This window comes from Coregonus lavaretus, assembly GCF_964263955.1.
Source record: "Coregonus lavaretus genome assembly, chromosome: 31".
NCBI lineage: Eukaryota > Metazoa > Chordata > Actinopteri > Salmoniformes > Salmonidae > Coregonus > Coregonus lavaretus.
Window position 1 is genome coordinate 4,819,875 of NC_140018.1, and position 27,423 is coordinate 4,847,297.

The 27,423-nt window shown below is 43.6% G+C and overlaps 2 protein-coding genes across 3 annotated transcripts in view; both read right to left on the reverse strand.

Moving 5' to 3' along the window:
- LOC311106507 (coiled-coil domain-containing protein 85C-B-like) overlaps positions 1-12,231 on the reverse strand; it is an 88,187-nt gene extending 75,956 nt beyond the window's left edge. Inside the window, exon 1 of one of the 2 annotated variants that reach the window (XM_084148856.1) lies at positions 10,736-12,231. In XM_084148856.1, the coding sequence (XP_084004982.1) occupies positions 10,736-11,474 (739 nt within the window). In that variant the 5' untranslated portion in view covers positions 11,475-12,231. The remainder of the gene's footprint in view (positions 1-10,735) is intronic. The other variant, XM_084148857.1, reaches the window with a different exon arrangement.
- Positions 12,232-16,770: 4,539 nt separating this feature from the next.
- Positions 16,771-24,624, reverse strand: LOC311106506 (cholesterol 24-hydroxylase-like). The gene is made up of 15 exons (XM_084148855.1): positions 24,308-24,624; positions 23,989-24,066; positions 23,753-23,834; positions 23,501-23,574; positions 23,162-23,248; positions 22,742-22,880; positions 22,273-22,386; positions 21,326-21,488; positions 21,035-21,100; positions 20,868-20,940; positions 20,691-20,775; positions 18,239-18,349; positions 17,373-17,461; positions 17,206-17,272; positions 16,771-17,115 (listed from the first exon to the last, which is right to left on the reverse strand). The coding sequence occupies exons 1-15, from the start codon at positions 24,454-24,456 to the stop codon at positions 16,960-16,962; spliced, it is 1,533 nt and encodes a 510-aa protein (XP_084004981.1). The 5' UTR covers positions 24,457-24,624; the 3' UTR covers positions 16,771-16,959.
- Positions 24,625-27,423: the final 2,799 nt, after the last annotated feature.

The following is a 27,423-nucleotide window of genomic DNA, read 5'->3' on the forward strand; positions in this document are numbered from 1 at the left end:
TTATCAGGCCATCTGTCCCATTCCAACCTCACAACGCAGCACTGGAGACAGGTTTAGAGAAATGCCCTGGGCTCACAAGGTCTGGAGCCTCAGTTTAACACAAAACAGACCGTAGGATAGGAAAACTGTAGACACACACAGACGCGTGCGGACACAAACACACACACACACACACAAAGTCACGCCACTACAATGCAAGTCATACTGTACATGTGCAACTCAACTGCACCATATTTCAGAGCCTTGGGTGGAATCCGATTCCAGATTCCGGACCACCAATAATATCAGTGAATGCAGACACTGGCTCCTGGAAATAGAACACAAGTGACTGCTGTATAGACACAGACACAGAGACACACAATATAACCTTGCCTTAAGGCTGCATCGTTTCTGTTCAGGCTCCAATCAATGCTTGATGTCATCACCGATCCCAGCCAGCATGCACTTAGATCAGTTCAAAGTATATGGATGGGTGTAGATTAAAGCACTGGCTCCTGGACATAAAACAAAAATATGGTTGCATTCATAGGGACATGCAATGTATAGGGAGTACAGTTTCAGGCATAGTTTCAGTTCAGGCTTCAATCGATCAAAGATCTTTAATGACCCATCCAATCAATGATCTTCAATAACCCATCCAATCAATGATCTTTAATAAACCAGCCAATCAATTATCTTTAATAACCCATCCAATCAATGATCTTTAATAAACCAGCCAATCAATTATCTTTAATAACCCATCCAATCAATGATCTTTAATAAACCAGCCAATCAATGATCTTCAATAACCCATCCAATCAATGATCTTCAATAACCCATCCAATCAATGATCTTCAATAACCAGGCAAATAAGTGCACTCAGGCTACCCGGAAGGCTAAAGCTAGTTACTTTAAGGAGCAGTTCTCTCTCTGTAGGCCTAACCCCAAGAAGTTCTGGAAAACGGTTTTGTATTTGTATTTATTATGGATCCCCATTAGCTGCTGCCAAGGCAGCAACTACTCTTCCTGGGGTCCAGCAAAATCAAGGCAGTTATACATTTAAAAAAACATTACAATACATTCATAACAGATTTCACAGCACACTAAGTGTGTGCCCTCAGACCTGGAGATTAAACCCTCCTTCTCACAGCTGCCCACGTCCCTTAATGTTGATGATGTGGTTGTTACTGACAAGGAGCACATGGCTGAGCTCTTTAATCACAACTTCATTATGTCAGGATTCCTATTTGACTCAGCCATGCCTCATTGCCCGTCCAACATTTCCTCATCTCCCAGTCCTTCTAATGCGACTAGCCTCGATGCTCCTCCCTCTTTTTCCCCTGCCCCGCTACAAAGTTTCTCCCTGCAGGCAGTCACGGAGTCTGAGGTGCTAAAGGAGATCCTTAAACTTGACCCCAAGGTTGCTGCCCCTATCATCGCCAAGCCTATCTCTGACCTTTTTAACCTGTCTCTCTCTCTGGGGTGGTTCCCATTGCTTGGAAGGCAACCACGGTGTGTCCTTTATTTAAAGGGGGAGATCAAGCTGATCCTAACTGTTATAGGCCAATTTCTATTTTGCCGTGTTTATCAAAAGTGTTGGAAAAACTTGTCAATATTCAGCTAACTGGCTTTCTTGATGTCTATAGTATTCTCTCTGCTATGCAATCTGGTTTCCGCTCAGGTTATGGATGTGTCACTGCAACCTTAAAAGTCCTAAATGATGTCACCATTGCCCTTTATTCTAAGCAATGTTGTGCTGCTATTTTTATTGACTTGGCTAAAGCTTTTGATACGGTAGACCATTCCATCCTTGTCGGCCGGCTAAGGAGTATTGGTGTCTCTGAGGGGTCTTTGGCCTGGTTTGCTAACCACCTCTCTCAAAGAGTGCAGTGTATAAAGTCAGAACATCTGCTATCTCAGCCACTGCCTGTCACCAAGGGAGTACCCCAAGGCTCGATCCTAGGCCCCACGCTCTTCTCAATTTACATCAACAATATAGCTCAGGCAGTAGGAAGCTCTCTCATCCATTTATATGCAGACGATACAGTCTTATACTGAACTGGCCCCTCCCCGGATTTTGTGTTAAACACCCTACAACAAAGCTTTCTTAGTGTCCAACAAGATTTCTCTGCCCTTAACCTTGTTCTGAACACCTCCAAAACAAAGGCCATGTGGTTTGGTAAGAAGAATGCCCCTCTCCCAACCGGTGTGATTACTACCTCTGAGGGTTTAGAGCTTGAGGTAGTCACCTCATACAAGTACTTGGGAGTATGGCTAGACGGTACACTGTTCTTCTCTCAGCGCATATCAAAGCTGCAGGCTAAGGTTAAATCTAGACTTGGTTTCCTCTATCGTAATAGCTCCTCTTTCACCCCAGCTGCCAAACTAACCCTGAATCAGATGACCATCCTACCCATGCCAGATTACGGAGACGTAATTTATAGATTGGCAGGTAAGGGTGCTCTCGAGCGGCTAGATGTTCTTTACCATTCGGCCATCAGATTTGCCACCAATGCTACTTATAGGACACATCACTACACTCTATACTCCTCTGTAAACTGGTCATCTCTGTATACCTGTCGCCAGACCCACTGGTTGATGCTTATTTACAAAACCCTCTTAGGCCTCACTCCCCCCTATCTGAGATACCTACTGCAGCCCTCATCCTCCACATACAACACCCGTTCTGCCAGTCACATTCTGTTAAAGGTCCCCAAAGCACACACATCCCTGGATCGCTCCTCTTTCCATTTCGCTGCAAATAGCGACTGGAACAAGCTGCAAAAAACACTCAAACTGGACAGTTTTATCTCCATCTCTTCATTCAAAGACTCAATCATGGACACTCTTACTGACAGTTGTGGTTGCTTCGCGTGACGTATTGTTGTCTCTACCTTCTTGCCTTTGTGCTGTTGTCTGTGCCCAATAATGTCTGTACCATGTCTTGTGCTGCTACCATGTTGTGCTGCTACCATGTTGTTGTCATATGGTGTTGCTACCATGCTGTGTTGTCGTGTGTTGTTGCCATGCTATGTTGTTGTCTTAGGTCTCTCTTTATGTATTGTTGTGTTGTCTCTCTTGTTGTGATGTGTGTTTGGTCCTATATTTATATATTTTTATTTTTTAAATCCCAGCCCCCGTCCCCGCAGGAGGCCTTTTGGCATTTGGTAGGCCGTCATTGTAAATAAGAATTTGTTCTTAACTGACTTGCCTAGTTAAATAAAGGTTAAATAAAAAATAAAATAAATGAAAAATACATCCAATCACACAGAGGTCTGGAAAGAAGTTTCATGTAAAGCATCCATCCTTTAGGCAAAATCATCCATTGGTGTTTTAACACTTTTAAATGCGATAAGCATTCCTCCATCTCTCCAGGTTTAAAAAGCTAAACTTTAGGATGTTTGTGAATTGAGCTAGTTATCCCCAAGGGGAGAGAGGTGTGTCAGCAAACTCCAAGCCAGAGAAATTCAATTACACTGACAGCGGGATTCCCCAGAAACTCCCACCCTGTCTTGCCTCCTCCAGCCCCCCCCCCCCCCCACTACCGAGCCAGCCCACTACTTCACCTCAGCGTACCCCCACCTCTCCCCAGCCTCACCCCCCAACACCTCCCAACACCTCCCAGCCAAACCCCCACTACAAAGCCTCTTTGAAGGCCTTTTGTTTGCATCTCTGTCTCGCGCCCCTCGCTCTCTTTTGGGAAAGAGGAGCCAAATATGTGTGGCAGACTATGTGGGGGGAGTCCAAGAGTGGAGACTGGGCAGAACAGAACAGAGCAATGATTCGGTTGACATTAAGGTGCATAGTATAGATCCCTTTCTGTGTTCGCAAACATTGCCGCACGAGGGCGATGTGCGCAAGTTGGTGGCAGAACACGGGGCAGTTCTTATAGAACGGCAGCAAAAAAAGCCTCTATTTACATGTTGCTTATGAGTGCATTTCACACCACTTTTGGATTGCAATTGGATTTTAAGGCTCGTATGAATGTCCTGCTTAATATAATGTTTGTGTCATCATCACAAATCAACTGCATTCTACTTAAAAAACACTTAAACTTCAACCAGTAAAATGGCTCTTTAGCTAGCTTTTGCTACAGCCTATGTCAATGAGCGTTAGCATTCTTGCTAAAAGCTGCTGCATCCATAATAGTTATTTTGCAAAGATCACAACCAAAAATAATCTTAGCGACTGTCCAAGCAAGACTGAAAACCCACAAAAGTGATTTTGTTTAGAAGTAATAAAAATTTAAATCTAGGCTGTTGAATGGGCGCAGATGGCGATGGCTTTCTTACTGCCACCAAGAGTCATGCTCATATGTGCGTGACGTCAGTGTGTCATGGAAAAGGGTCTACAGTATATGCTGTAATACCAAAGCTAATAAATAACAGGTGATTATATTCATTATTTTAGAGCAAGCCAGCTTTAGAATTCTCTACCCCACTCCTCCTTACATCTCTCCCCCTATCTCTCCATCCCTCCAACTCCCATTCTGGCACAGTTCTCTCATTTAGCACCTCAGTAACGATTTTAGTGTTTGTCTGCTAAAGTCCCCAAGGCCTGCTTGGCATCTGGACGCCATGAGCGAAGCTACAGAACTCAGCATTCAGTCAGCAACTAACATCTGTTCCCCTTGGACTTCAAACATTAGACCTCATCCATCAGCTTGGCTCTGAATGATGATCAACCAGCTGTGCCTCATCAACTATCTGTGGAAGACCATCTCCCATCAACTGACAGCTCGCTGAATTTGGTTTGGTTAGTTTTTTTTAATTGGCTTTGAGATTAAACATGGTACAGATAGAGCACAAATAGACTACAGACTTGGCAATAGCCAGCACTAATCACTCACTGCAGTGAGCCTTTTTTTGACACATGGGCCATGCCAGTCAAGCAGACAGTCTGTGTAGATTACCCTAATGCCCTCTGTTTGACAGTGCGATGTGAAGAGGAAGGTTCAGGGGCACGCAAGGGCATCACTTCTAGCAAAATATCAGGTTAGAGAGGCCAGAGAGGTGATCCGTGCCCAGCCCCAACCCAGTCCCATTCTGCCACAGGCAGACAAGCAGACACAATATTGCTGTTATGCAACGATGTGTGTGTGTGTGTGTGTGTGTGTGTGTGTGTGTGTGTATTATAAGCATCCCAGGCATGACTTCATGTCAGGATGCACAAACATGGCCAAGAATTTGTGGTGTTTGTGTGCAGATTAAAAACAGCTCCACTTGCTAGCATGCTGCTAGGATACAGTATATCTAAATTCAGGCTTTTAAAATTCTAGAATCACTGGAATCTCAAAAGACACCAGCTGTGTATATAGAAAAATGTTCCTGCAAGATGAGCTCCTATGTTGCTTTCCTAAAATGAATGAACGAATCAGAGTCTGGATTTAGGCAGCCTGTCCGTTTGTATGTTACAGCACAAAACAGATTATATTTATCCTACAGACAGATCATGCCGTTATTGGTGTGTGTGTGTGTGTGTGTGTGTGTGTGTGTGTGTGTGTGTGTGTGTGTGTGCGTGTGTGTTATTGGTGTGATGTGCAGCTAAAACCAGGCTTTGCATCCTATTTCATCACGGTGTTTCATCCAACGGCCTGCTGAAGCCTGGGTATTTAGGTCTTAGAACGGGGGCATTGATTTCTAGTCCGCTTGATGCATTTCAAATGTCCCTTAAGCAGGCCATAGAGAAAGTGAGAGAGAGAGAGAGAGAGAGAGAGAGAGAGAGAGAGAGAGAGAGAGAGAGAGAGAGAGAGAGAGAGGAGAGAGAGAGAGAGAGAGGACAGCCAAAGACAACAATGATAATCAGTGAACTCATCCAAAATCAATTTGCCTGAGTCCTTCTAAAAGCAATTAAGATAGTCTTCTCTTCTTCCTTCAGGGCCGTGATACTCAGTGACATAATTCACCCACATCAATCTGTTGGTGGGACACTGAAGAGGCTACTTAGGCATCCAGTGTGTGTGTGTGTGAGTGAGTGAGTGAGTGTGTGAGTGAGTGAGTGAGTGAGTGAGTGAGTGTGTGTGTGAGTGAGTGAGTGAGTGAGTGAGTGAGTGAGTGAGTGTGTGAGTGAGTGAGTGAGTGAGTGAGTGAGTGAGTGAGTGAGTGAGTGAGTGAGTGAGTGAGTGAGTGAGTGAGTGAGTGAGTGTGTGTGTGAGTGAGTGAGTGAGTGAGTGAGTGAGTGAGTGAGTGAGTGAGTGAGTGAGTGAGTGAGTGAGTGAGTGAGTGAGTGAGTGAGTGAGTGTGTGAGTGAGTGAGTGTTATAAGCATCCCAGCCATGACTTCATGTCAGGATGAGAGTGGATTTAAACACAGCAACAGTGAGGCAATCACAACAACAACAATAATAGTTTAGTCATATGGTAACACATAGGCCTTGGCAGCATCACTGTCCAATGTCTCTGTGTTATGATGTACTTCTGTCTGTCTGTCTGAACGGTCTGTCTGACTGAACGGTCTGTCTGTCTGAACTGTCTGTCTGTCTGTCTGAACAGTCTGTCTGTCTGTCTGTCTGAACGGTCTGTCTGTCTGTCTGAACAGTCTGTCTGTCTGTCTGAACAGTCTGTCTGTCTGTCTGAACAGTCTGTCTGACTGTCTGTCTGGCTGTCTGAACGGCCTGTCTGTCTGAACAGCATGTCTGTCTGAACAGCCTGTCTGTCTGAACAGTCTGTCTGTCTGAACAGTCTGTCTGTCTGAACGGTCTGTCTGTATGTCTGAACGGTCTGTCTGTCTGTCTGAACGGTCTGTCTGTATGTCTGAACGGTCTGTCTGAATGGTTTGTCTGTCTGTCTGAACGGTCTGTCTGTCTATCTGAACAGCCTGTCTGTCTGAACAGTCTGTCTGTCTGTCTGTCTGAACGGTCTGTCTGAACAGTCTGTCTGTCTGTCTGAACAGTCTGTCTGTCTGTCTGAACAGTCTGACTGTCTGTCTGAACGGCCTGTCTGTCTGAACAGCCTGTCTGTCTGAACGGCCTGTCTGTCTGAACAGCCTGTCTGTCTGAGCAGCCTGTCTGTCTGAACAGCATGTCTGTCTGAACGGTCTGTCTGTATGTCTGAACGGTCTGTCTGTATGTCTGAACAGTCTGTCTGAACAGTCTGTCTGTCTGAACGGTCTGTATGTCTGTCTGTCTGAACGGTATGTCTGTCTGTCTGAACGGTCTGTCTGTATGTCTGAACGGTCTGTCTGTATGTCTGAACAGTCTGTCTGAACAGTCTGTCTGTCTGTCTGAACGGTCTGTATGTCTGTCTGTCTGTCTGAACGGTCTGTCTGTATGTCTGAACGGTCTGTCTGTCTGTCCAGTCTGTCTGTCTGACGGAACAGTCTGTCTGTCTGTCTGAACGGTCTGTCTGTCTGTCTGAACGGTCTGTCTGTCTGTCTGAACGGTCTGTCTGTCTGTCTGAACGGTCTGTCTGTCTGTCTGAACGGTCTGTCTGTATGTCTGAATGGTCTGTCTGTATGTCTGAACGGTCTGTCTGTCTGAACAGTCTGTCTGTCTGTCTGAACGGTCTGTCTGTCTGTCTGTCTGTCTGTCTAAACGGTCTATCTGTATGTCTGAATGGTCTGTCTGTCTGTCCAGTCTGTCTGTCTGTCTGAACAGTCTGTCTGTCTGTCTGAATGGTCTGTCTGTCTGAACGGTCTGTCTGTCTGTCTGAACGGTCTGTCTGTATGTCTGAACGGTCTGTCTGTCTGTCTGACCGGTCTGTCTGTCTGTCTGACCGGTCTGTCTGTATGTCTGAACGGTCTGTCTGTCTGTCTGAACGGTCTGTCTGTCTGAACGGTCTGTCTGTCTGTCTGAACGGTCTGTCTGTCTGTCTGAACGGTCTGTCTGTATGTCTGAACGGTCTGTCTGTATGTCTGAACGGTCTGTCTGTCTGTCTGAACAGCCTGTCTGTCTGAAAATTCTGTCTGTCTGTCTGTCTGAACAGTCTGTCTGTCTGTCTGTCTGAACGGTCTGTCTGTCTGTCTGAACAGTCTGTCTGTCTGTCAGAACAGTCTGTCTGTCTGTCTGAACAGTCTGTCTGTCTGTCTGAACAGTCTGTCTGTCTCTCTGAACAGTCTGTCTGTCTGTCTGAACGGCCTGTCTGTTTGAACAGCCTGTCTGTCTGAACGGCCTGTCTGTCTGAACAGCCTGTCTGTCTGAGCAGCCTGTCTGTCTGAACAGTCTGTCTGTCTGAACGGTCTGTCTGTATGTCTGAACGGTCTGTCTGTATGTCTGAACGGTCTGTCTGTATGTCTGAACAGTCTGTCTGAACAGTCTGTCTGTCTGTCTGAACGGTCTGTCTGTCTGTCTGAACAGTCTGTCTGTCTGTCCAGTCTGTCTGTCTGAACAGTCTGTCTGTCTGTCTGAACGGTCTGTCTGTCTGTCCAGTCTGTCTGTCTGAACAGTCTGTCTGTCTGTCTGAACGGTCTGTCTGTCTGTCTGAACAGTCTGTCTGTATGTCTGAACGGTCTGTCTGTATGTCTGAACGGTCTGTCTGTCTGAACAGTCTGTCTGTCTGTCTGAACGGTCTGTCTGTCTGTCTGAACGGTCTGTCTGTATGTCTGAACGGTCTGTCTGTCTGTCTGAACAGCCTGTCTGTCTGAACATTCTGTCTGTCTGTCTGAACAGTCTGTCTGTCTGTCTGTATGAACAGTCTGTCTGTCTGTCTGAACAGTCTGTCTGTCTGTCAGAACAGTCTGTCTGTCTGTCTGAACAGTCTGTCTGTCTGTCTGAACAGTCTGTCTGTCTGTCTGAACGGCCTGTCTGTCTGAACAGCCTGTCTGTCTGAACGGCCTGTCTGTCTGAACAGCCTGTCTGTCTGAGCAGCCTGTCTGTCTGAACAGTCTGTCTGTCTGAATGGTCTGTCTGTATGTCTGAACGGTCTGTCTGTATGTCTGAACGGTCTGTCTGTATGTCTGAACGGTCTGTCTGTCTGTCCAGTCTGTCTGTCTGTCTGAACGGTCTGTCTGTCTGTCCAGTCTGTCTGTCTGTCTGAACGGTCTGTCTGTCTGTCTGTCTGTCTGAATGGTCTGTCTGTATGTCTGAACGGTCTGTCTGTCTGTCCAGTCTGTCTGTCTGTCTGAACAGTCTGTCTGTCTGTCTGAATGGTCTGTCTGTCTGTCTGGTCTGTCTGTCTGTCTGAACGGTCTGTCTGTATGTCTGAACGGTCTGTCTGTATGTCTGAACGGTCTGTCTGTCTGTCTGAACGGTCTGTCTGTCTGTCTGAACGGTCTGTCTGTATGTCTGAACGGTCTGTCTGTCTGTCCAGTCTGTCTGTCTGTCTGAACGGTCTGTCTGTCTGTCTGAACGGTCTGTCTGAACGGTCTGTCTGTCTGTCTGAACGGTCTGTCTGTATGTCTGAACGGTCTGTCTGTCTGTCTGAACGGTCTGTCTGTATGTCTGAACGGTCTGTCTGTATGTCTGAACAGTCTGTCTGTCTGTCTGAACAGTCTGTCTGTCTGTCTGTCTGTCTGAACGGTCTGTCTGTCTGTATGAACAGTTTGTCTGTCTCTCTGAACAGTCTGTCTGTCTGTCTGAACGGCCTGTCTGTCTGAACAGCCTGTCTGTCTGAACGGCCTGTCTGTCTGAGCAGCCTGTCTGTCTGAACGGTCTGTCTGTATGTCTGAACGGTCTGTCTGTCTGTCTGAACGGTCTGTCTGTCTGTCTGAACGGTCTGTCTGTATGTCTGAACGGTCTGTCTGTCTGTCTGAACGGTCTGTCTGTATGTCTGAACGGTCTGTCTGTATGTCTGAACGGTCTGTCTGTCTGTCCAGTCTGTCTGTCTGTCTGAACAGTCTGTCTGTCTGTCTGAACGGTCTGTCTGTCTGTCTGAACGGTCTGTCTGTCTGAACGGTCTGTCTGTATGTCTGAACGGTCTGTCTGTATGTCTGAACGGTCTGTCTTTCTGTCTGAACAGTCTGTCTGTCTGTCTGAACGTTCTGTCTGTCTGTCTGAACGGTCTGTCTGTCTGTCTGAACGGTCTGTCTGTCTGTCTGAACAGTCTGTATGTCTGTCTGAACGGTCTGTCTGTCTGTCTGAACGGTCTGTCTGTCTGTCTGAACGGTCTGTCTGTATGTCTGAATGTCTGAACAGTCTGTCTGTCTGTCTGAACGTTCTGTCTGTCTGTCTGAACATTCTGTCTGTCTGTCTGAACGGTCTGTCTGTCTGTCTGAACGGTCTGTCTGTCTGTCTGTCTGAACGGTCTGTCTGTATGTCTGAATGTCTGAACAGTCTGTCTGTCTGTCTGAACGTTCTGTCTGTCTGTCTGAACGTTCTGTCTGTCTGTCTGAACGGTCTGTCTGTCTGTCTGAACGGTCTGTCTGTCTGTCTGTCTGAACGGTCTGTCTGTATGTCTGAACAGTCTGTCTGTCTGTCTGAACGGTCTGTCTGTCTGTCTGAACGGTCTGTCTGTCTGTCTGAACAGTCTGTCTGTCTGTCTGAACGGTCTGTCTGTATGTCTGAACGGTCTGTCTGTATGTCTGAACAGTCTGTCTGTCTTTCTGAACAGTCTGTCTGTCTGTCTGTCTGTCTGTCTGTCTGTCTGTCTGTCCCAGACCCATATAGGGATGGTTCTGCTTTGTTAGACCCTAGTGCTGGTGGAAAGTATAATTCCCCTTATCCTATGCATTCAACATCCCAGCTTAAGCTTGGCTGGTATGGCCCATTGAGATGGCCTATGGACAGGTGCAGGTGGACAGGTGTTTGTACAGATGTAGGCTATAACAAGTGAATGATAGGTGAGTATTACAGGTGTATGACAGGTGTATGAACTTCGACTTACCATTGAGTCCATTTGGGATGCTCCTGTGATGGTGTGGAGCTGACAGGTCATCCATGGACCTCCTCTGGAAGGTGCTGCCAAGCTTGCCCTCCCTCTCCGCGGGCAGCTTGTGTATGTGGTTGTGGCTGTTGTGGTGGTGGTGGTGGTCGGGGCTACCTGCGCTCCCTGTGCTGGAGGTACTACTCCCGTCCCCGACATCCCGAACCGTCCCTGTCCCGCCATTCAGGTTGGTGAGGCTGGACTGGGAGTCTATGGAGCTCCGGGAACCGGCGCCGTTCCTATCCTCATCCAGCATGAGGATGATCTCCTTCAGGTCCGTGTTCTCGCGCACCACTCTCTCCTGGTTGGCCTCGAGCTCTTTGAGCTTCAGCTGGTAGGTACCCACCTCCTTCCACATGGCGCTCGCGGAGTACCGGCCAAACCGCTGCCACTCCCGGGACAGCTTCTTGCCCTTCTGCCGGTCATCGTCCAGGAAGCAGCAGAGCTCGCGCAGCTCGTTGTTGTCGTCCTGGAGCTTCTGGTTGATCTCCTTCAGGTTGCGGATCTCGTGCAGGTGCACCTGCAGCCTCCGGTTAACGTCTTTCATCATGTTGCCGTGCTCGATCATTAGGTTCATCTTCTCGTTGTCCACCCTCCGTAGCCGCTTGACCAGCTCCTCCTTGCCGCATCGCAGCAGCTCTTCATCCGGTAGCTGATTCAGGTCTGGCTCCTTGGGTCCCTCCGACGGGTTTTTAGCCATGTCTCCCTGCAGTCTGTGCTCTCTCCTCGGTCAGATATAACGTGAAGGCAGTAAGCTGGATGTTTAGGATAAACTAACCGAGTCTCAATTGAGGAATTGTATTGAAATGTGAATACATGATACGGACATAATGCTAAAGGTGGCACCTCGGATCGAAAAGTTAAATTAATCAAATGAAAATGCGATGTTGGCTATGGCAACCATTCAGAAGAGGCTGCATGCAGTACACCCTCATTTGTCGTAAAAAAAAAACTCGCGGTTGGTATTTGCAATTATTCCTTATCTTTGCATTTGTTCATAAATCGTGTCTATATCGTGTAAATATTAGTAACATCCCGACCAAAACAAGTGGATGTTAACTGATCAAAGCTCCATCACTTATCCCTCGCGCTGAGAACTGTCAGAGGAACCCTCGGCATTCCAGCATTGCATGTGCAAATCCTGCTATGCACGTTGAAGAAAATATTAAGAAAAAATCCACGAAAATTAATAACAATTCTGCTACAAATCGAACATAAATATCCGTTTGGAAACGTTTTTATAAAAAAACTAATCAATAGCACTCAATTTACTATAACCGCATGTTGCATTTCCGAGACAACAGCAACACACGGTTTTTACAACCGACACAGTGCTCGAGCTCTTTCAAAGATAAGCCTATTTCACCGAAGTGGTGAGCGCCTGCCTGCGCAGCGGAGTGAATACCGGAGCTCGTTGGGAATTAGCACGGTCCTCCACTGAGTACACGGGCTGTAGTACGTACGTACTCGGGTTTGAAATGGTTCAAGAGGATCTCTGTCAAGACGGCCAATCAAGACGCAGGACTGAGCGTGCCCACTATACGAAATGAATGGCACTGCCTTCTTAAAGGGCCAGTAAGGAACTTCACTTCACACGTTATGAAAGAGGAGAAAATACATGGTTTTCTTATAATAAAAAATGCATACATTTATCAATAACATTTATAAAATAGGTCTATATTGAAAATAACAATCTGCAATTGAATTGGTCAGTTCCAGGAATTGAAATTCAACAGAATAATTGTTATGGAAATAGACCACAATTCTTTAGTATTTTATCTACAACACAATTGTCAATTGTCAATGGTTCATTCTGAAAACTCCAGCATGATCACATCAATCATTTATATCTATGTGACCTGTTATTATCGTGTTATAAACATATTAAAACATGGTTTGGCCTATTAACCTATAGCACTATAATAAAGCTATCTCTTGTTTTTAGTCTGCTGAATGTCTCAATCCTTTTAATTGCTATGTGAAAATGATGATAGCTTTAGTCTACACTTCCTTGCCCTGGCATGTTGACCCAATTCAAACAATGGATACACTGTTTCCAAACTTTGGACTAATTACTGAAACATCAAAGCTGAGGCGAAGAGGAAAGAAATGTTACACTTGATTGAGTTTTCACAATGTAACCCATCATAAAAATCTAAGTAGCATTCTTCCGCTTGCATTCAACAGGTGTTTAAAATGACACCCATCTAGAAGAGGTCATGAGTGTAAACAAGAAAGATGCAAAACATGAACGGTCTTTATTCCGCAGGTTCACAGCGACACCTTGTGGACACATTTTTTATACTTTTCTGGGACTCAGTGACATTTGCAAAATTATTCTATTAAAACAGGCTACATTCACTATAACAGACGTACTGAAGTAATAACGTTGGTTAGGAAGTTCACCAAAGAAGTGAATATATACTGTTTAAAGCTCTCTACTGTATTTAATACATTGTATATTGAATATATATTGAACTGTAACGTTACTGTAATAACATAATCATTGAAAGAGACTGTGTATAAAGTAACGAGGAACACAATAGAAACACTCCTATGTCAAATCCATCCGACTAACCATGATCATCATACACCCATTACATTCAAAATATCACTTCACTATAAAAAATTATATATATATATATATATATATATAATAATTTAAAGAAAAATATATATGTATACGGTACCAGTCAAAAGTTTGGACACACCTACTCATTCCAGGGTTTTTCTTTATTTGTACTATTTTCTACATTGTAGAATAAAAGTGAAGACATCAAAACTCTGAAATGACACATATGGAATCATGTAGTAACTAAGAAAGTGTTAAACAAATCAAAATATATTTTATATTTGAGATTCTTCAAATAGCCACCCTTTGCCTTGATAACAGCTTTGCACACTCTTGGATCTCTCAACCAGCTTCAACTGGAATGCTTTTCCAACAGTCTTGAAGGAGTTCCCACATATGCTTTGCACTTGTTGGCTGCTTTTCCTTCACTCTGTGGTCCGACTCATCCCAAACCATCTCAATTGGGTTGAGGTTGGGTGATTGTGGAGGCCAGGTCATCTGATGCAGCACTCCATCACTCTCCTTCTAGGTCAAATAGCCCTTACACAGCCTGGAGGTGTGTTGTGTCATTGTCCTTTTGAAAACAAGTGATAGTCCCACTAAGCACAAACCAGATGGGAATGCTGTGGTAGCCATGCTGGTTAAGTTTTCCTTGAATTCTAAATAAATCACTGACAGAGTCACCAGCAAATTACCCCCACACCATCAAAATTCCTCCTCCATGCTTCATGGTGGGAACCACACATGGAGATCATCCATTCACCTACTCCGCGTCTCACAAAGACACGGCGGTTGAAACCAAAAATCTCAAATTTGGACTCCAGACCAAAGGACAGATTTCCACTGGTCTAATGTCCATTGTTCATGTTTCTTGGCCCAAGCAAGTCTCTTCTTATTATTGGTGTCCTTTAGTAGTGGTTTCTTTGCAGCAATTCGACCATGAAAGCCAGATTCACGCAGTCTCCTCTGAAGAGTTGATGTTGAGATGTGTCTGTTACTTGAATTCTGTGAAGCATTTATTTGGGCTGCAATTTCTGAGGCTGGTAACTCTAATGAACTTATCCTCTGCAGCAGAGGTGACTCTGGGTCTTCCATTCCTGTGGCGGTCCTCATTAAAGCCAGTTTCATCATAGCGCTTGATGGTTTTTGCGACTGCACTTGAAGAAACTTTCAAAGTTCTTGAAATTTTCCGGATTGACTGACCTTCATGTCTTAAAGTAATGATGGACTATCGTTTCTCTTTGCTTCTTTTTTTTAACCTTTATTTAACTAGGAAAGTCAGTTAAGAACAAATTCTTATTTACAATGACGGCCAACACCGGCCAAACCCGGACGACACTGTGCGTCGCCCTATGAGACTCCCAATCACGGCTGGTTGTGATACAGCCTGGAATCGAACCGAGGGTCTGTAGTGACGCCTCAAGCACTGAGATGCAGTGCCTTAGACCACTGCGCCACTCAGGAGCTGTTCTTGCCATAATATGGACTTGGCCTTTTACCAAATAGGTCTATCTTCTGTACACCACCCCTAACTTGTCACAACACAACTGATTGGCTCAAACGCATTAAGAAGGAAAGAAATTCCACAAATTAACTTTTAACAAGGCACACCTGTTAATTGAAATGCATTCCAGGTGACTACCTCATGAAGCTGGTTGAGAGAATGCCAAGAGTGTGCAAAGCTGTCAGCAAGGCAAAGGGTGGCTACTTTGAAGAATCTCAAATATAAAATATATTTTGATTTGTTTAACACTGTTTTGGTTACTACATGATTCCATATGTGTTATTTCATAGTTTTGATGTCTTAACTATTATTCTACAGTGTAGAAAATAGTGAAAATAAAGAAAACCCTGGAATGAGTAGGTGTGTCCAAACTTTTGACTGGTAGTGTATATATATATATATACAGTGAGGGAAAAAAGTATTTGATCCCCTGCTGATTTTGTACGTTTGCCCACTGACAAAGAAATTATCAGTCTATAATTTTAATGGTAGGTTTATTTGAACAGTGAGAGACAGAATAACAACAAAAAATATCCAGAAAAACGCATGTCAAAAATGTTATAAATTGATTTGCATTTTAATGAGGGAAATAAGTATTTGACCCCTATGCAAAACATGACTTAGTACTTGGTGGCAAAACCCTTGTTGGCAATCACAGAGGTCAGACGTTTCTTGTAGTTGGCCACCTGGTTTGCACACAACTCAGGAGGGATTTTGTCCAACTCCTCTTTGCAGATCTTCTCCAAGTCATTAAGGCTTCGAAGCTGACGTTTGGCAACTCGAACCTTCAGCTCCCTCAACAGATTTTCTATGGGATTAAGGTCTGGAGACTGGCTAGGCCACTCCAGGACCTTAATGTGCTTCTTCTTGAGCCACTCCTTTGTTGCCTTGGCCGTGTGTTTTGGGTCATTGTCATGCTGGAATACCCATCCATGACCCATTTTCAATGCCCTGGCTGAGGGAAGGAGGTTCTCACCCAAGATTTGACGGTACATGGCCCCGTCCATCGTCCCTTTGATGCGGTGAAGTTGTCTTGTCCCCTTAGCAGAAAAACACCCCTCTCACTGTTCAAATAAACCTACCATTAAAATTATAGACTGATCATGTCTATTTCAGTGGGCAAACGTACAAAATCAGCAGGGATCAAATACTTTTTTCCCTCACTGTATATATATATATATATATATATATAGAACAAAAGTATAAACGCAACATGTAAAGTGTTGGTCCCATGTTTTATGAGCTAAAACAAAAGATCCCAGAAATTTTCCATATGCAAAAAAAAGCTTATTTCTCTAAAATGTTGTGCAGAAATTTGTTTACATCCCTGTTAGTGAGCATTTCTCTTTTGCCAAGATAATCCATCCACCTGACAGGTGTGGCATATCAAGAAGCTGATTGAACAGCATGATCATTACACAGGTGCACCTTGCGCTGGGACAATAAAAGGCCACTCTTAAATGTACAGTTTTGTCACACAACACAATGCCACAGATGTATTAAGTTTTGAGGGAGCGTGCAATTGGCTTACTGACTACAGGATTGTCCATCAGAGCTTTTGCCAGATAATTGAATGTTAATTTCTCTACCATAAGCCGCTCCCAACATTGTTTTAGAGAATTTGGCAGTACGTCCAAATGGCCTCATAACCGCAGAACACGTGTAACCACGCAAGCCCAGGACCTCCACAACCGGCTTCTTCACCTGCGGGATCGTCTGAGACCAGCCACCCGGACAGCTGATGAAACTGAGGAGTATTTAGTTGGGGAAAACTTATTCTGATTGGCTGGGCCTGGCTCCCCAGTGGGTGGGCCTATGCCCTCCCAGGCCCACCCATGGCTGCGCCCCTGCCCAGTCATGTAAAATCCATAGATTAGGGCCTAATCCTTATATGAACTATCACTCAGTAAATTCGTTGGAAAGGTTGCATGTTGCATTTATATTTTTGTTCAGAATACATGCAAATATATGCGCAAGATTGGTAAAACATTGATGATGTGTTAATCTTTTTTTTTTTTTTAAGACAATAAAGTTGAAAGACGGAATGAGTCGGATAAGAAATATGTTTGAGTTGAAAGACAAGGGCTAGTCATATCCAGGTTCCAGCAGTCAGGCTGCATGTGTTTGTCCTCGGTATCTGATGTTACACACCACTCCACTCTTTGGTCTCAGAGTGCCAGTGTCCAGGATGTCAAAGGACTGGCCAGGCAGCAGGCTGAAATCAAACCTCTGGAGCAACTTGGCCATCACTACCTTCACCTCTATCTGCAAACAACAGAACGAATCTGGTGTGAGCGTGCGCGCGCGTGTGTGTGTGTGTGTGTACATGCGTGCGTGCTCCTGTGTGTGTCTCACCTGTGCGAAGCTCTGTCCCAGACATGAGCGTGGTCCCAGGGCGAAGGGGAAGTAACAGTAATAGGGTCTTCAGGACAGAAACAAACACAGCATCCATAACATGTCAGTTAGCGCTTAATCGGTTCAAATGTTGTAAAGAAACAATAAAACCATATTGGGTCACTTACTTGGCAGCGTCTGGATGGAACCTCTCTGGGTCAAACTTCAGCGGCTCCTCAAAGAACTTATCCAGCCGTCCACAGATGTACGAATTGAACTATGAACAGACAAGATAGGGGCAAACATAAAAGATGTGAGACAGCGGCAGATACAGCAATTCAGGAAATAGAGTAGAGTACAGTAGAGGAACACCAAAATAGTCGATGAGGTGCTGACTAACAGAAAATATAAGCTTGAGAAAAATTCTACATCTATCCATTAAATATTTGGGAGTATATTGAGGTACCAAAGCAAATTAGACATGTACTATTTTTTTTACTGAACTTTTTTTTGGGGGGTGGGTAGATCAGTTTTAATATTGCAGATAGATTGTGGGTTCTATCAATGTAATTGACTGCATCATTTCCAATCCCCCATTCAGAAGAGGGGTGGTAGGGTTAGGGGAAAATAGTAAAGAAGGAAAATATATAAAAAATATATATATATATTTAAAATAATATATATATTTACAAAAATATATATATTATTTTAAATATATATATTTTTAAATATCTTTTCCTTCTTTACTATTTTCCCCTAACCCTACCACCCCTCCTCTAATTGGAGTAAACTAATGGACAACAATACTTAGGCTTCTACTTCCAGCTTAAACAGTATATACTACATACATTTCACAGACAGTATATTTTACATTAGTTATCTTTTGTTTGTTGTTAGTCCCAGTCTTCAGCTCCACTCAACCCCTGCCATCTATCTCTGAAAACCATCCAGTGTTGATTTCTAGCTGCCATATATATTTTCCACTGTGCTGTGATGTTTCACAATATGAACAAATATTACAAAAACACTTGACAGTGGTGTTGAGGTAACTCACGAAGCATGTGACTCCAGCAGGGATGGGGATACCGTTGATGGTGATGTCATTGGGGATGAAGCGAGACGTCCCGGGAGCCGTGGGATACAACCTCAGAGTCTCCTTCAATACCTGACGGTTAGATAGATCATCAAACACAACATGTTGAGTTACCTGGCCTGAGACCTGAGGACTTGTGTTAGCTCCCTGAGCTAATGCTTTGGCTTTAGCTCAGTGGACTAATACAATTTAGAGGCATTGTGGTACACAGATGATCCGGGTTAAAACCCGGTTTGTCACAACTTGCTTTTTCTTTAGGGGGTAGATCAGCTTTAATATTACAGATAGATTGTGGGTTCTATCAATGTAATTGTCTGCATCATTTCTTGTAAATATATATATATATATACACTTGAAGTCAGAAGTTTACATACACCTCAGCCAAATACATTTAAACTCAGTTTTTCACAATTCCTGACATTTAATCCTAGTAAAAAATTCAGTTTTAAGATAGGATCACCACTTTATTTTAAGAATGTGAAATGTCAGAATAATAGTAGAGAGAATGATTTATTTCAGCTTTTATTTCTTTCATCACATTCCCAGTGGGTCAGAAGTTAGTATTTGGTAGCATTGCCTTTAAATCGTTTAACTTGGGTCAAACGTTTCGGGTAGCCTTCCACAAGCTTCCCACAATAAGTTGGGTGAATTTTGGCCCATTCCTCCTGACAGAGCTGGTGTAACTGAGTCAGGTTTGTAGGCCTCCTTGCTTGCACCTGCTTTTTCAGTTCTGCCCACAAATGTTCTATAGGATTGAGGTCAGGGCTTTGTGATGGCCACTCCAATACCTTGACTTTGTTGTCCTTAAGCCATTTTGCCACAACTTTGGAAATATGCTTGGGGTCATTGTCCATTTGGAAGACCCATTTGCAACCAAGCTTTAACTTCCGGACTGATGTCTTGAGATGTTGCTTCAATATATCCACATAATTTTCCTTCCTCATGATGCCATCTATTTTGTGAAGTGCACCAGTCCCTCCTGCAGCAAAGCACCCCCACAGCATGATGCTGCCACCCCCGTGCTTTACGGTGGGATGGTGTTCTTCGGCTTGCAAGTAACCCCCTTTTTCCTCCAAACATAACGATGGTCATTATGGCCAAACAGTTCTATTTTTGTTTCATCAGACCAGAGGACATTTCTCCAAAAAGTACGATCTTTGTCCACATGTGCAGTTGCAAACCGTAGTCTGGCTTTTTTATGGCGGTTTTGGAGCAGTGGCTTCTTCCTTGCTGAGTGGCCTTTCAGGTTATGTCGATATAGGACTCGTTTTACTGTGGATATAGATACTTTTGTACCTGTTTCCTCTAGCATCTTCACAATGTCCTTTGCTGTTGTTCTGGGATTGATTTGCACTTTTCGCACCAAAGTACATTAATCTCTAGGAGACAGAACGCGTCTCCTTCCTGAGCGGTATGACGGCTGCGTGGTCCCATGGTGTTTATACTTGCATACTATTGTTTGTACAGATGAACGTGGTACCTTCAGGCATTTGGAAATTGCTCCCAAGGATGAACCAGACTTGTGGAGCTCTACAATTTTGTTTCTGAGGTCTTGGCTGATTTCTTTTGATTTTCCCATGATGTCAAGTAAAGAGGCACTGAGTTTGATGGTAGGCCTTGAAATACATCCACAGGTACACCTCCAATTGACTCAAATGATGTCAGAAGCTTCTAAAGCCATGACATCATTTTCTGGAATTTTCCAAGCTGTTTAAAGGCACAGTCAACTTAGTGTATGTAAACTTCTGACCCACTGGAATTGTGATACAGTGAACTATAAGTGAAATAATCTGTCTGTAAACAATTGTTGGAAAAATTACTTGTGTCATGCACAAATTAGACGTCCTTACCGACTTGCCAAAACTATAGTTTGTTAACAAGAAATTTGTGGAGTGGTTGAAAAATGAGTTTTAATGACTCCAACCTAAGTGTATGTACATTTCTGACTTCAACTGTATATATATATATATATATTATTTTAAATAAATATATTTTTAAATATATTTTCCTTCTTTATTATTTTCCCCTAACCCTAGCATTAGTTATATTTTGTTTGTTTTTAGTCCCAGCCTTCAGCTTCCCTCATCCCCTCCCATCTATCTCTGAACACCATCCAGTTTCGATTTCTAGCTGCCATATTTTTTTCTAAAATGTTTCACAAAAGTTCTGAACCTAAAGATAAACCTTTGCTAAGAGTTTTATTATTTTATTGATCGATTAACTATGACTTTTCAAATCACCCAGCAGTGCTATTTGCAGAGTTAGCACTAACTAAATGTTGCAATTTTTCAGCCATTCCTGAACCTGCGACCAAAAACAAGCTACATATGGGCAGTACCAAAACAAGTGATCTAATGATTCTGTCACAACTACAGTTAATATAGTATAAAAACTATCAATTAAGTCACCGTACCTGAGACAGGTAGGTCATTTTCCCCAGGTCGTCAAAGCTGATTTCCTGTTTCATCCCGATGACATCATCCACTTCTTGCTTCACTCTGGAGAAGTTACAGACACTCAGAAACTCAACCAAAGTATTTTGTATTATGGAAATGATCAATAAACAAAAAGAGGTATGATGAAGACCTACTTTGCCAATATCTCTGGCAGCCTTCCCAGTTCCATGACGGCAAAAGCTAGTTGATTGGCTGTAGTCTCTTGCCCTTTCAAGAGGAAAACAGCACAGTAAAGGATGTTAAGGTAACTCTAGCTGCTGAATCTTTAATTGTGTGGGGAATTGTTTTTATGGAGGCCCACCCGCAATGAATAACGTTACAAAGTTGTCCAGCATAAGCTCCTCATCTTCATTTCCTGTGTTTTCTTCTGAAATGATGAATATATACAAGTTTACAGCATTGAGACAATAGTGCTACTGAACCTCATCAATAACATGACTGTTTTAGCTCACAATGTCACATGCAGAGCCACAAAGTAAAAGGTCACCAATGTTAGCCTGGACCCAGATCTGTTTGTGCTGTCTTGTCTTGCCAACTCTAGGAGTTGGCAAGACAGCGCAAACAGATCTGGGACCAGGCTACTACAACGTGCCTTTGCCAGCCGTCTTGAGGATCTGTGTCAGGATATCTTTAGGAACATCCTCGCCATTTTGGATGTCCATTTTCCTCTTGTTGATCCACTGTCTGCCTGTAGTACGCAGTAGCTGAACAGACTTCTTCACCTCGTTGATGAACTTCTTGTTCTTTGGGTAGAGCTAATATGACATTCAATAAAATGTAATTATTAGATTAGGGAAATATGGAATTTGACCATATTTATAGCCCATCCAGGGACTGATGCTATACATTTTATGAAGCATTATGGAGCATTACATCTGTCTGTTGATGATTCAGTGTGCCAATGTGTTAACTGTATGTGTGCTTATAAAATAAATACATTAAAGGATGCCATCCACGGCCGGCTCTACGGTGTGGCAAAGCCGGACATTGACCCCACTGATAGAATTTGTGCCCCCCCAGTTTTCTTTCCCCATAAACAAAACAAATGGTATATGAATTACCCTGCCCGGTTTTGCCAATGCAGTGCTGCTGGGCCTACCACTAGCGCAGACCGGGACAGATTGTAGTTTTGGGAACAGCAAACTGTATAGAGATCAAATGTTTCATCAGTGAGAAAATTAGTAGAATGTTGGCCAAAATCTATCTCGTTCCATCTTCTCCCACTGCCGGCCACTGGGCTTCCTCTCACTACCATATTTGGTAGTGAGTGGAAACGCCAAGTGGATGCTTCACCATTATACATCCGGTGAAATATCTGTCTCATTGTTCTATCTGTGGTTAAGGTGTTTGGGGTTTTCGTCACTGGTTATTTGGACGTATCAGGATTCGGTAAAGGCAGTGCTTCGCTTCACACAGATCAGAAGGGGGAGGCTGAACATTTCCTTTTGCAACTCTCAATTTCTAACACATATAGACCAAGAAACCCCAAATTACGCAAGATTTTAGTTCTGGGTTAACCAAGATCATGTCACTATTTACCTGGAAGGTGGGGTCTCTGAAATAGTGGACCATTCCCTTCAGACACATCTCTATGGCTTTGGGGAACGGAGTGTCACTCTCCTTCAGCAGATCCAGATCCACTCCAAATGCCACCTACAGGTAAAGTAGAAAAACAAATTAACAACAATGATGATGATGCATTTATTATGAGCGCCTTTCATGTTTCAAATACAGTTTATTAGCATGTCATAATAACACCTGACCACCAGGGGACAACTCTGAGTCCTAGTTACACATTATAATGGCTACCTCACTGGCTTTGCTCCCTAACAGCTAGACTACAGCCTAACTTGCATAATAACTGTGTAAATCAGTTGTCATAACCTGAAAATGTATCATTATGACTGGTTTTCCTGTTTGTCATATCATGAAGACAGCTTTATGTGAAATATTAAACTGGTAGGGGGATTGTGTTGATCTGGAGGTAACAAGAAGGACCATTCGTTACCTTGGTGATGACATCAAGGGTCACACAGTTGAACATGTGGTGCATGTTGGCGGCTGTGTTGGTGTCAGCCATGTCCGCCAGTTTATCCATCAGACGCTCTGCCCTCTCGTTAAACGTACCCATCTGACCCCGCAGGTACCTAGCAATACACAGCACGATGGAAGGATAAATTGATGGATGGATGGATTGATGGATAGGTGGGAGGGTGGGTGGGTGGATTGGTTGACTGGCAGACAGACAGACAGACAGACAGACAGACAGACAGACAGACAGACAGACAGACAGACAGACAGACAGACAGACAGACAGACAGACAGACAGACAGACAGACAGACAGACAGACAGACAGACAGACAGACTGACTGACTGATCCATTGATCAATTGATTATTACATCATGTGAAATAGATAAGTAACTTACAGACTGCTGAAGGCAGGGTCCATGATCCTTCGCTGTTTGTACCACACATCATGATCATGAGCCGTAATCAGACCCCTTCCCAGAAACCTACGGAAAAGCAGGACTGCAGAGTATTTACCCTGACACTGAATAAACTGACCAATGACCAAGGGGTCCAGTTTTAATATCTAGGCAGCTTTAATGTAAGTCAGACAGCATTCAGATTGAATGTATTGGAAAAGATTGTACCGACCGAAACGTCAACACAATAAAAAAATGCAGATGTAATGGTATGAGGTCGGTGGCAGTAATTGTTATATGTTGATATAGCACAAATGACACAACATATTCAGGAATCACCTCTCTCCAAATAGGTCGAAAAGACCCTTGTATACCAGTGAGTCTTTGGGGTACTTTGGTGACATCAGCACCTCCTGTGACGAGGAAGCAAAATGTCTGTTTAGTTTGTGGGCGAAATGGGCACTTTATTTTAGGGTACAGTACAGACTGAAATCACTGGGTATTTTCTTTGTAAAATAGTACAAAGAAATGGACAGATGCTTAACTTCTTCCTTTAAACCAGATGTGTGAAATATTCAGGCACAGGTTTACCTTGGTGGTATCAGGGCAGGTGACAAACAGCATCACAATGTGCATACTGTTGATACGGTACACCGGTCCATATGTCTCAGACCTGTCAACGATAGAATAGAATAAACTAAATAGAATATAAAATATTTGTATTGTCCCAAGACAACTTGTATGTGTGTGTGTGTGTGTGTGTGTGTGTTTGTGTGTGTGTGTGTGTCTTGGCCACCATCACAACTGCTCCATAGCATTCAGCTCACCATTCCAGGAATTTGTCGTTGATAACTCCACCATTTCTAGTTTCCCTCAAGATGGTTGCGGCATGTCCGAATATAAAACTGGGGGATAACAAGAGACGTTTACGCCATAACTGACAAATAAGGACGTTATGTGAGTGATCCTTTCACCCAAGTTCACTCAGTGAAAACGCTAAAGACAGGTGAAACAGCGTCCCCTGGCGGGTGTTAAGGCTAACTTTTATCTAGTTCCCCTAATCCTTATGTAACTCAATATAGCTAGATGAAAATAACTTCTAGCTACAGTATTTAAAAGAAATGTTCAGGTTACATAATGACTTACCTATCCCTTGGTGGTCCCGGTATGTGATCATATTTCAAATGAATATATTTTATGTACAGACAAAAACAGAGAAATGCGATCAAAATCAAACCAAGTAGGCACATAAGAACATAACCAATCCAACCTGCAATCAAATAAAAAAGTGCCATATTGCAATGGACTAGTTCAAACTAGTCCTAGTTCCGACTAGTACGTGAACAGGCACTAGTAGTATACTTGTCTGCTTTTATGGTTTACGGTGTTTGTGACAAATTTCCGGGGTCAGTGTTTATATAACGACAGGAGCTAGATTCTCGATGAGAAAACAACACCTATCTGCACGCAATGTGCCGCATTCGGCTCTATAGCTCAGTGGCAGAGCACTGGTCTTGTAAACCAGGGGTCGCGAGTTCGATCCTCGCTGGAGCCTAGATACAATCTAAATTTTGCACACATTTGACCTCTATGGGCGAACTTTTTGACACGTGTTGACTGCAAGTGTAAGAATGCTACTTAGATTTGTATGATGCTTACATTGTTCAAACCAAGTGTGAAATGTCTTCTCTGTTCAGCTTTGATGTTACTGCAGGCTAGTCAAAAGTTCAGAAACAATGAATCCATTGTTTGAATTGGGTCAAACATGCAAGTGCACAGATGTGCATAGCTATCCTCATTTTCAGATATATTTAGTCAACATTTCCGTTTTTTTCAGGCTTTACTTTGGTGCTACAATAACATGTTAATAAGCCTAATCATGTTTATAACATGTATACTGTATAACATGATAATAACAGGTCTGAGAGATGATAGACGTGATCATGCTGTAGTTTTTAGTCTCTTGTGGGGTGAGTTGCAAGGAGTACAGTTAAAAAACGAAGTTATTGAACGAAGGGAAAAGTTAGGCTTAAAAGCTTTGTTCTAACTTCCAGCTTAAACGAGACAAGAGAATATGACTCATGTGAATATACTGGGTGCCAGATAGCCTGGGCCTAACTGATGTGTCACATATACTGTAAAAACTGCTCATGCATTTCCCTCTAATAGAGTATTAAGGAGAAGTGAATTATAATAATTATAATATCTCTGAACTTCTAATCGAGTTACACCTCCATATCCTCTCATCCACAGTTAGGCCTGTGTGTGTGTGTGTGTGTGTGTGTGTGCGTGGATCTTCTCTCTGCCCATACATTGAGTTGAGATCTCATCTGCTCCAATGAAGAGGCAGGAAATTCCTTCTCTGGCTCAAAATAGGATCATTGTTATGCCAGCCAGGCATAGAATGGTGTAGGTAGAGCTCACCAAACCCACTCTTCACTGCCTAAAAAACCCTATCTATCCCTCTCGATTGGAGAGCAGAGCGGGCATCCCTCAGAAATACAATTTACACTCCTTATTTCCAGTGGCTTATGGGTAATTCAAGGGTATTTGTGGGAATCAACGGATATCAAATGAGTTTAAAATAGCAATTCACCGTAGAGGAGGAGGAAGCAGCGACACAGATGAACATTGTAAATCAATAAAGTTGTTTCACTTTTTGTGATTCTTCAAGGGAATAAAGAACATCAGACAAAGTCTCTCATTGTTCCAGAAGACAGGATATCTGTTTCAAAATCAAACCTGTAGCCTTTCTACGTCAGGTCATGATTGGTTATGTAAATACAATTATCATCCCTGCTGAGGATAAAATCTATTTTAATATATTTAATAGATCTGTCAGAAGACAGAACAGCCAGTCCAGGTAAAACAGAAGTACAGGGTTTTCAGATCAGTATGAATAAAGGACAGGAGAGGAGGACGCCTCTGTAGACTATTGAGATGCAGCCCATGGCTCAGAGATGTATTAAAGGTATGTCCAACAGAGGAAGCCTCTCTAGACAATTGAGATGCAGCCCATGGCTCAGAGATGTATTAAGGTATGTCCAACAGAGGAAGCCTCTCTAGACAATTGAGATGCAGCCCATGGCTCAGAGATGTATTAAGGTATGTCCAACAGAGGAAGCCTCTCCAAACAATTGAGATGCAGCCCATGGCTCAGAGATATATTAAGGTATGTCCAACAGAGGAAGCCTCTTTAGACAATTGAGATATAGCCCATGGCTCAGCGATGTATTGAGGTATGTCCAACAGCAGGGGGCACTCTATGTTCCGTTTGGAAGTTCCTTCCTTCCTGATGTCATGCTGAGGGCCTTTGTACTGCCTCACTTACATGGGCTAGTTAGGGCAGTGATTCTCAACTAGGGGTGCTACTACCTAGGAGGTACTTCAGAAGACTCATGAGACCATAGGCTTACTGGTAAAATGCTCATTAGGGGGTTACTTCAGGGTTACTCCGGACAGAGCAACATGTACCTGGTGGTTCAGTAACCAAAGCTATGGAATATGATTAAGTTGCTCTTAGATCTAAGGTCAGTTTTGCAATCACACAATTTCAAGCAATGTGTAACCTCGTCCCCAGGCTCAATTGAGAGAGAACTGGCCGGTAGACGAGATTAACCAATCAGTTATAACCATTTATCAACCCTTTATAAAGCCTTTACAACCTCCCATAAAGGGGACATTCATGTAAAATGTAACAAATTAGAGATAGCAGATTTCACCTTTCTGAGAAACTGTTTGTGTGGCGAAACATCAATGATTGCCCAAACGGGCTACTGGGTAGATACAATAAAATCCAAAAGGGCGTCACCTTCACCTACTAAATCTCATCCTCCTCTTTGACAACTTCATACCTGTACAAAATGTTACCAATAACTTCAGTAGTTAGCTTTCTTTATTTTTCAGAGAAAAAAATGAGGAATCATATTTTTGGACTGGTCTTGGTCCTTGGCTCAGGTTAAGGCTGTAAGCACCAGGGGCTAGGAGGCTGTTTGATGCTGTTGTTATTATGGCTGGCTCTCTGCCGTCCCACTAGCATCACTAGGCTAGCTTCTCTTCTTCAGGCAACGCTGGGGCTGGGACTGGGGCTGGGGCTGGGGCTGGGGCTGGGGCTGGGGCTGGGGCTGGGGCTGGGGCTGGGGCTGGGGCTGGGGCTGGGGCTGGGGCTGGGGCTGGGGCTGAGGCTGAGGCTGAGGCTGGGGCTGGGGCTGGGGCTGGGGCTGGGGCTGGGGCTGGGGCTGGGGCTGTGACTGGGACTGAGG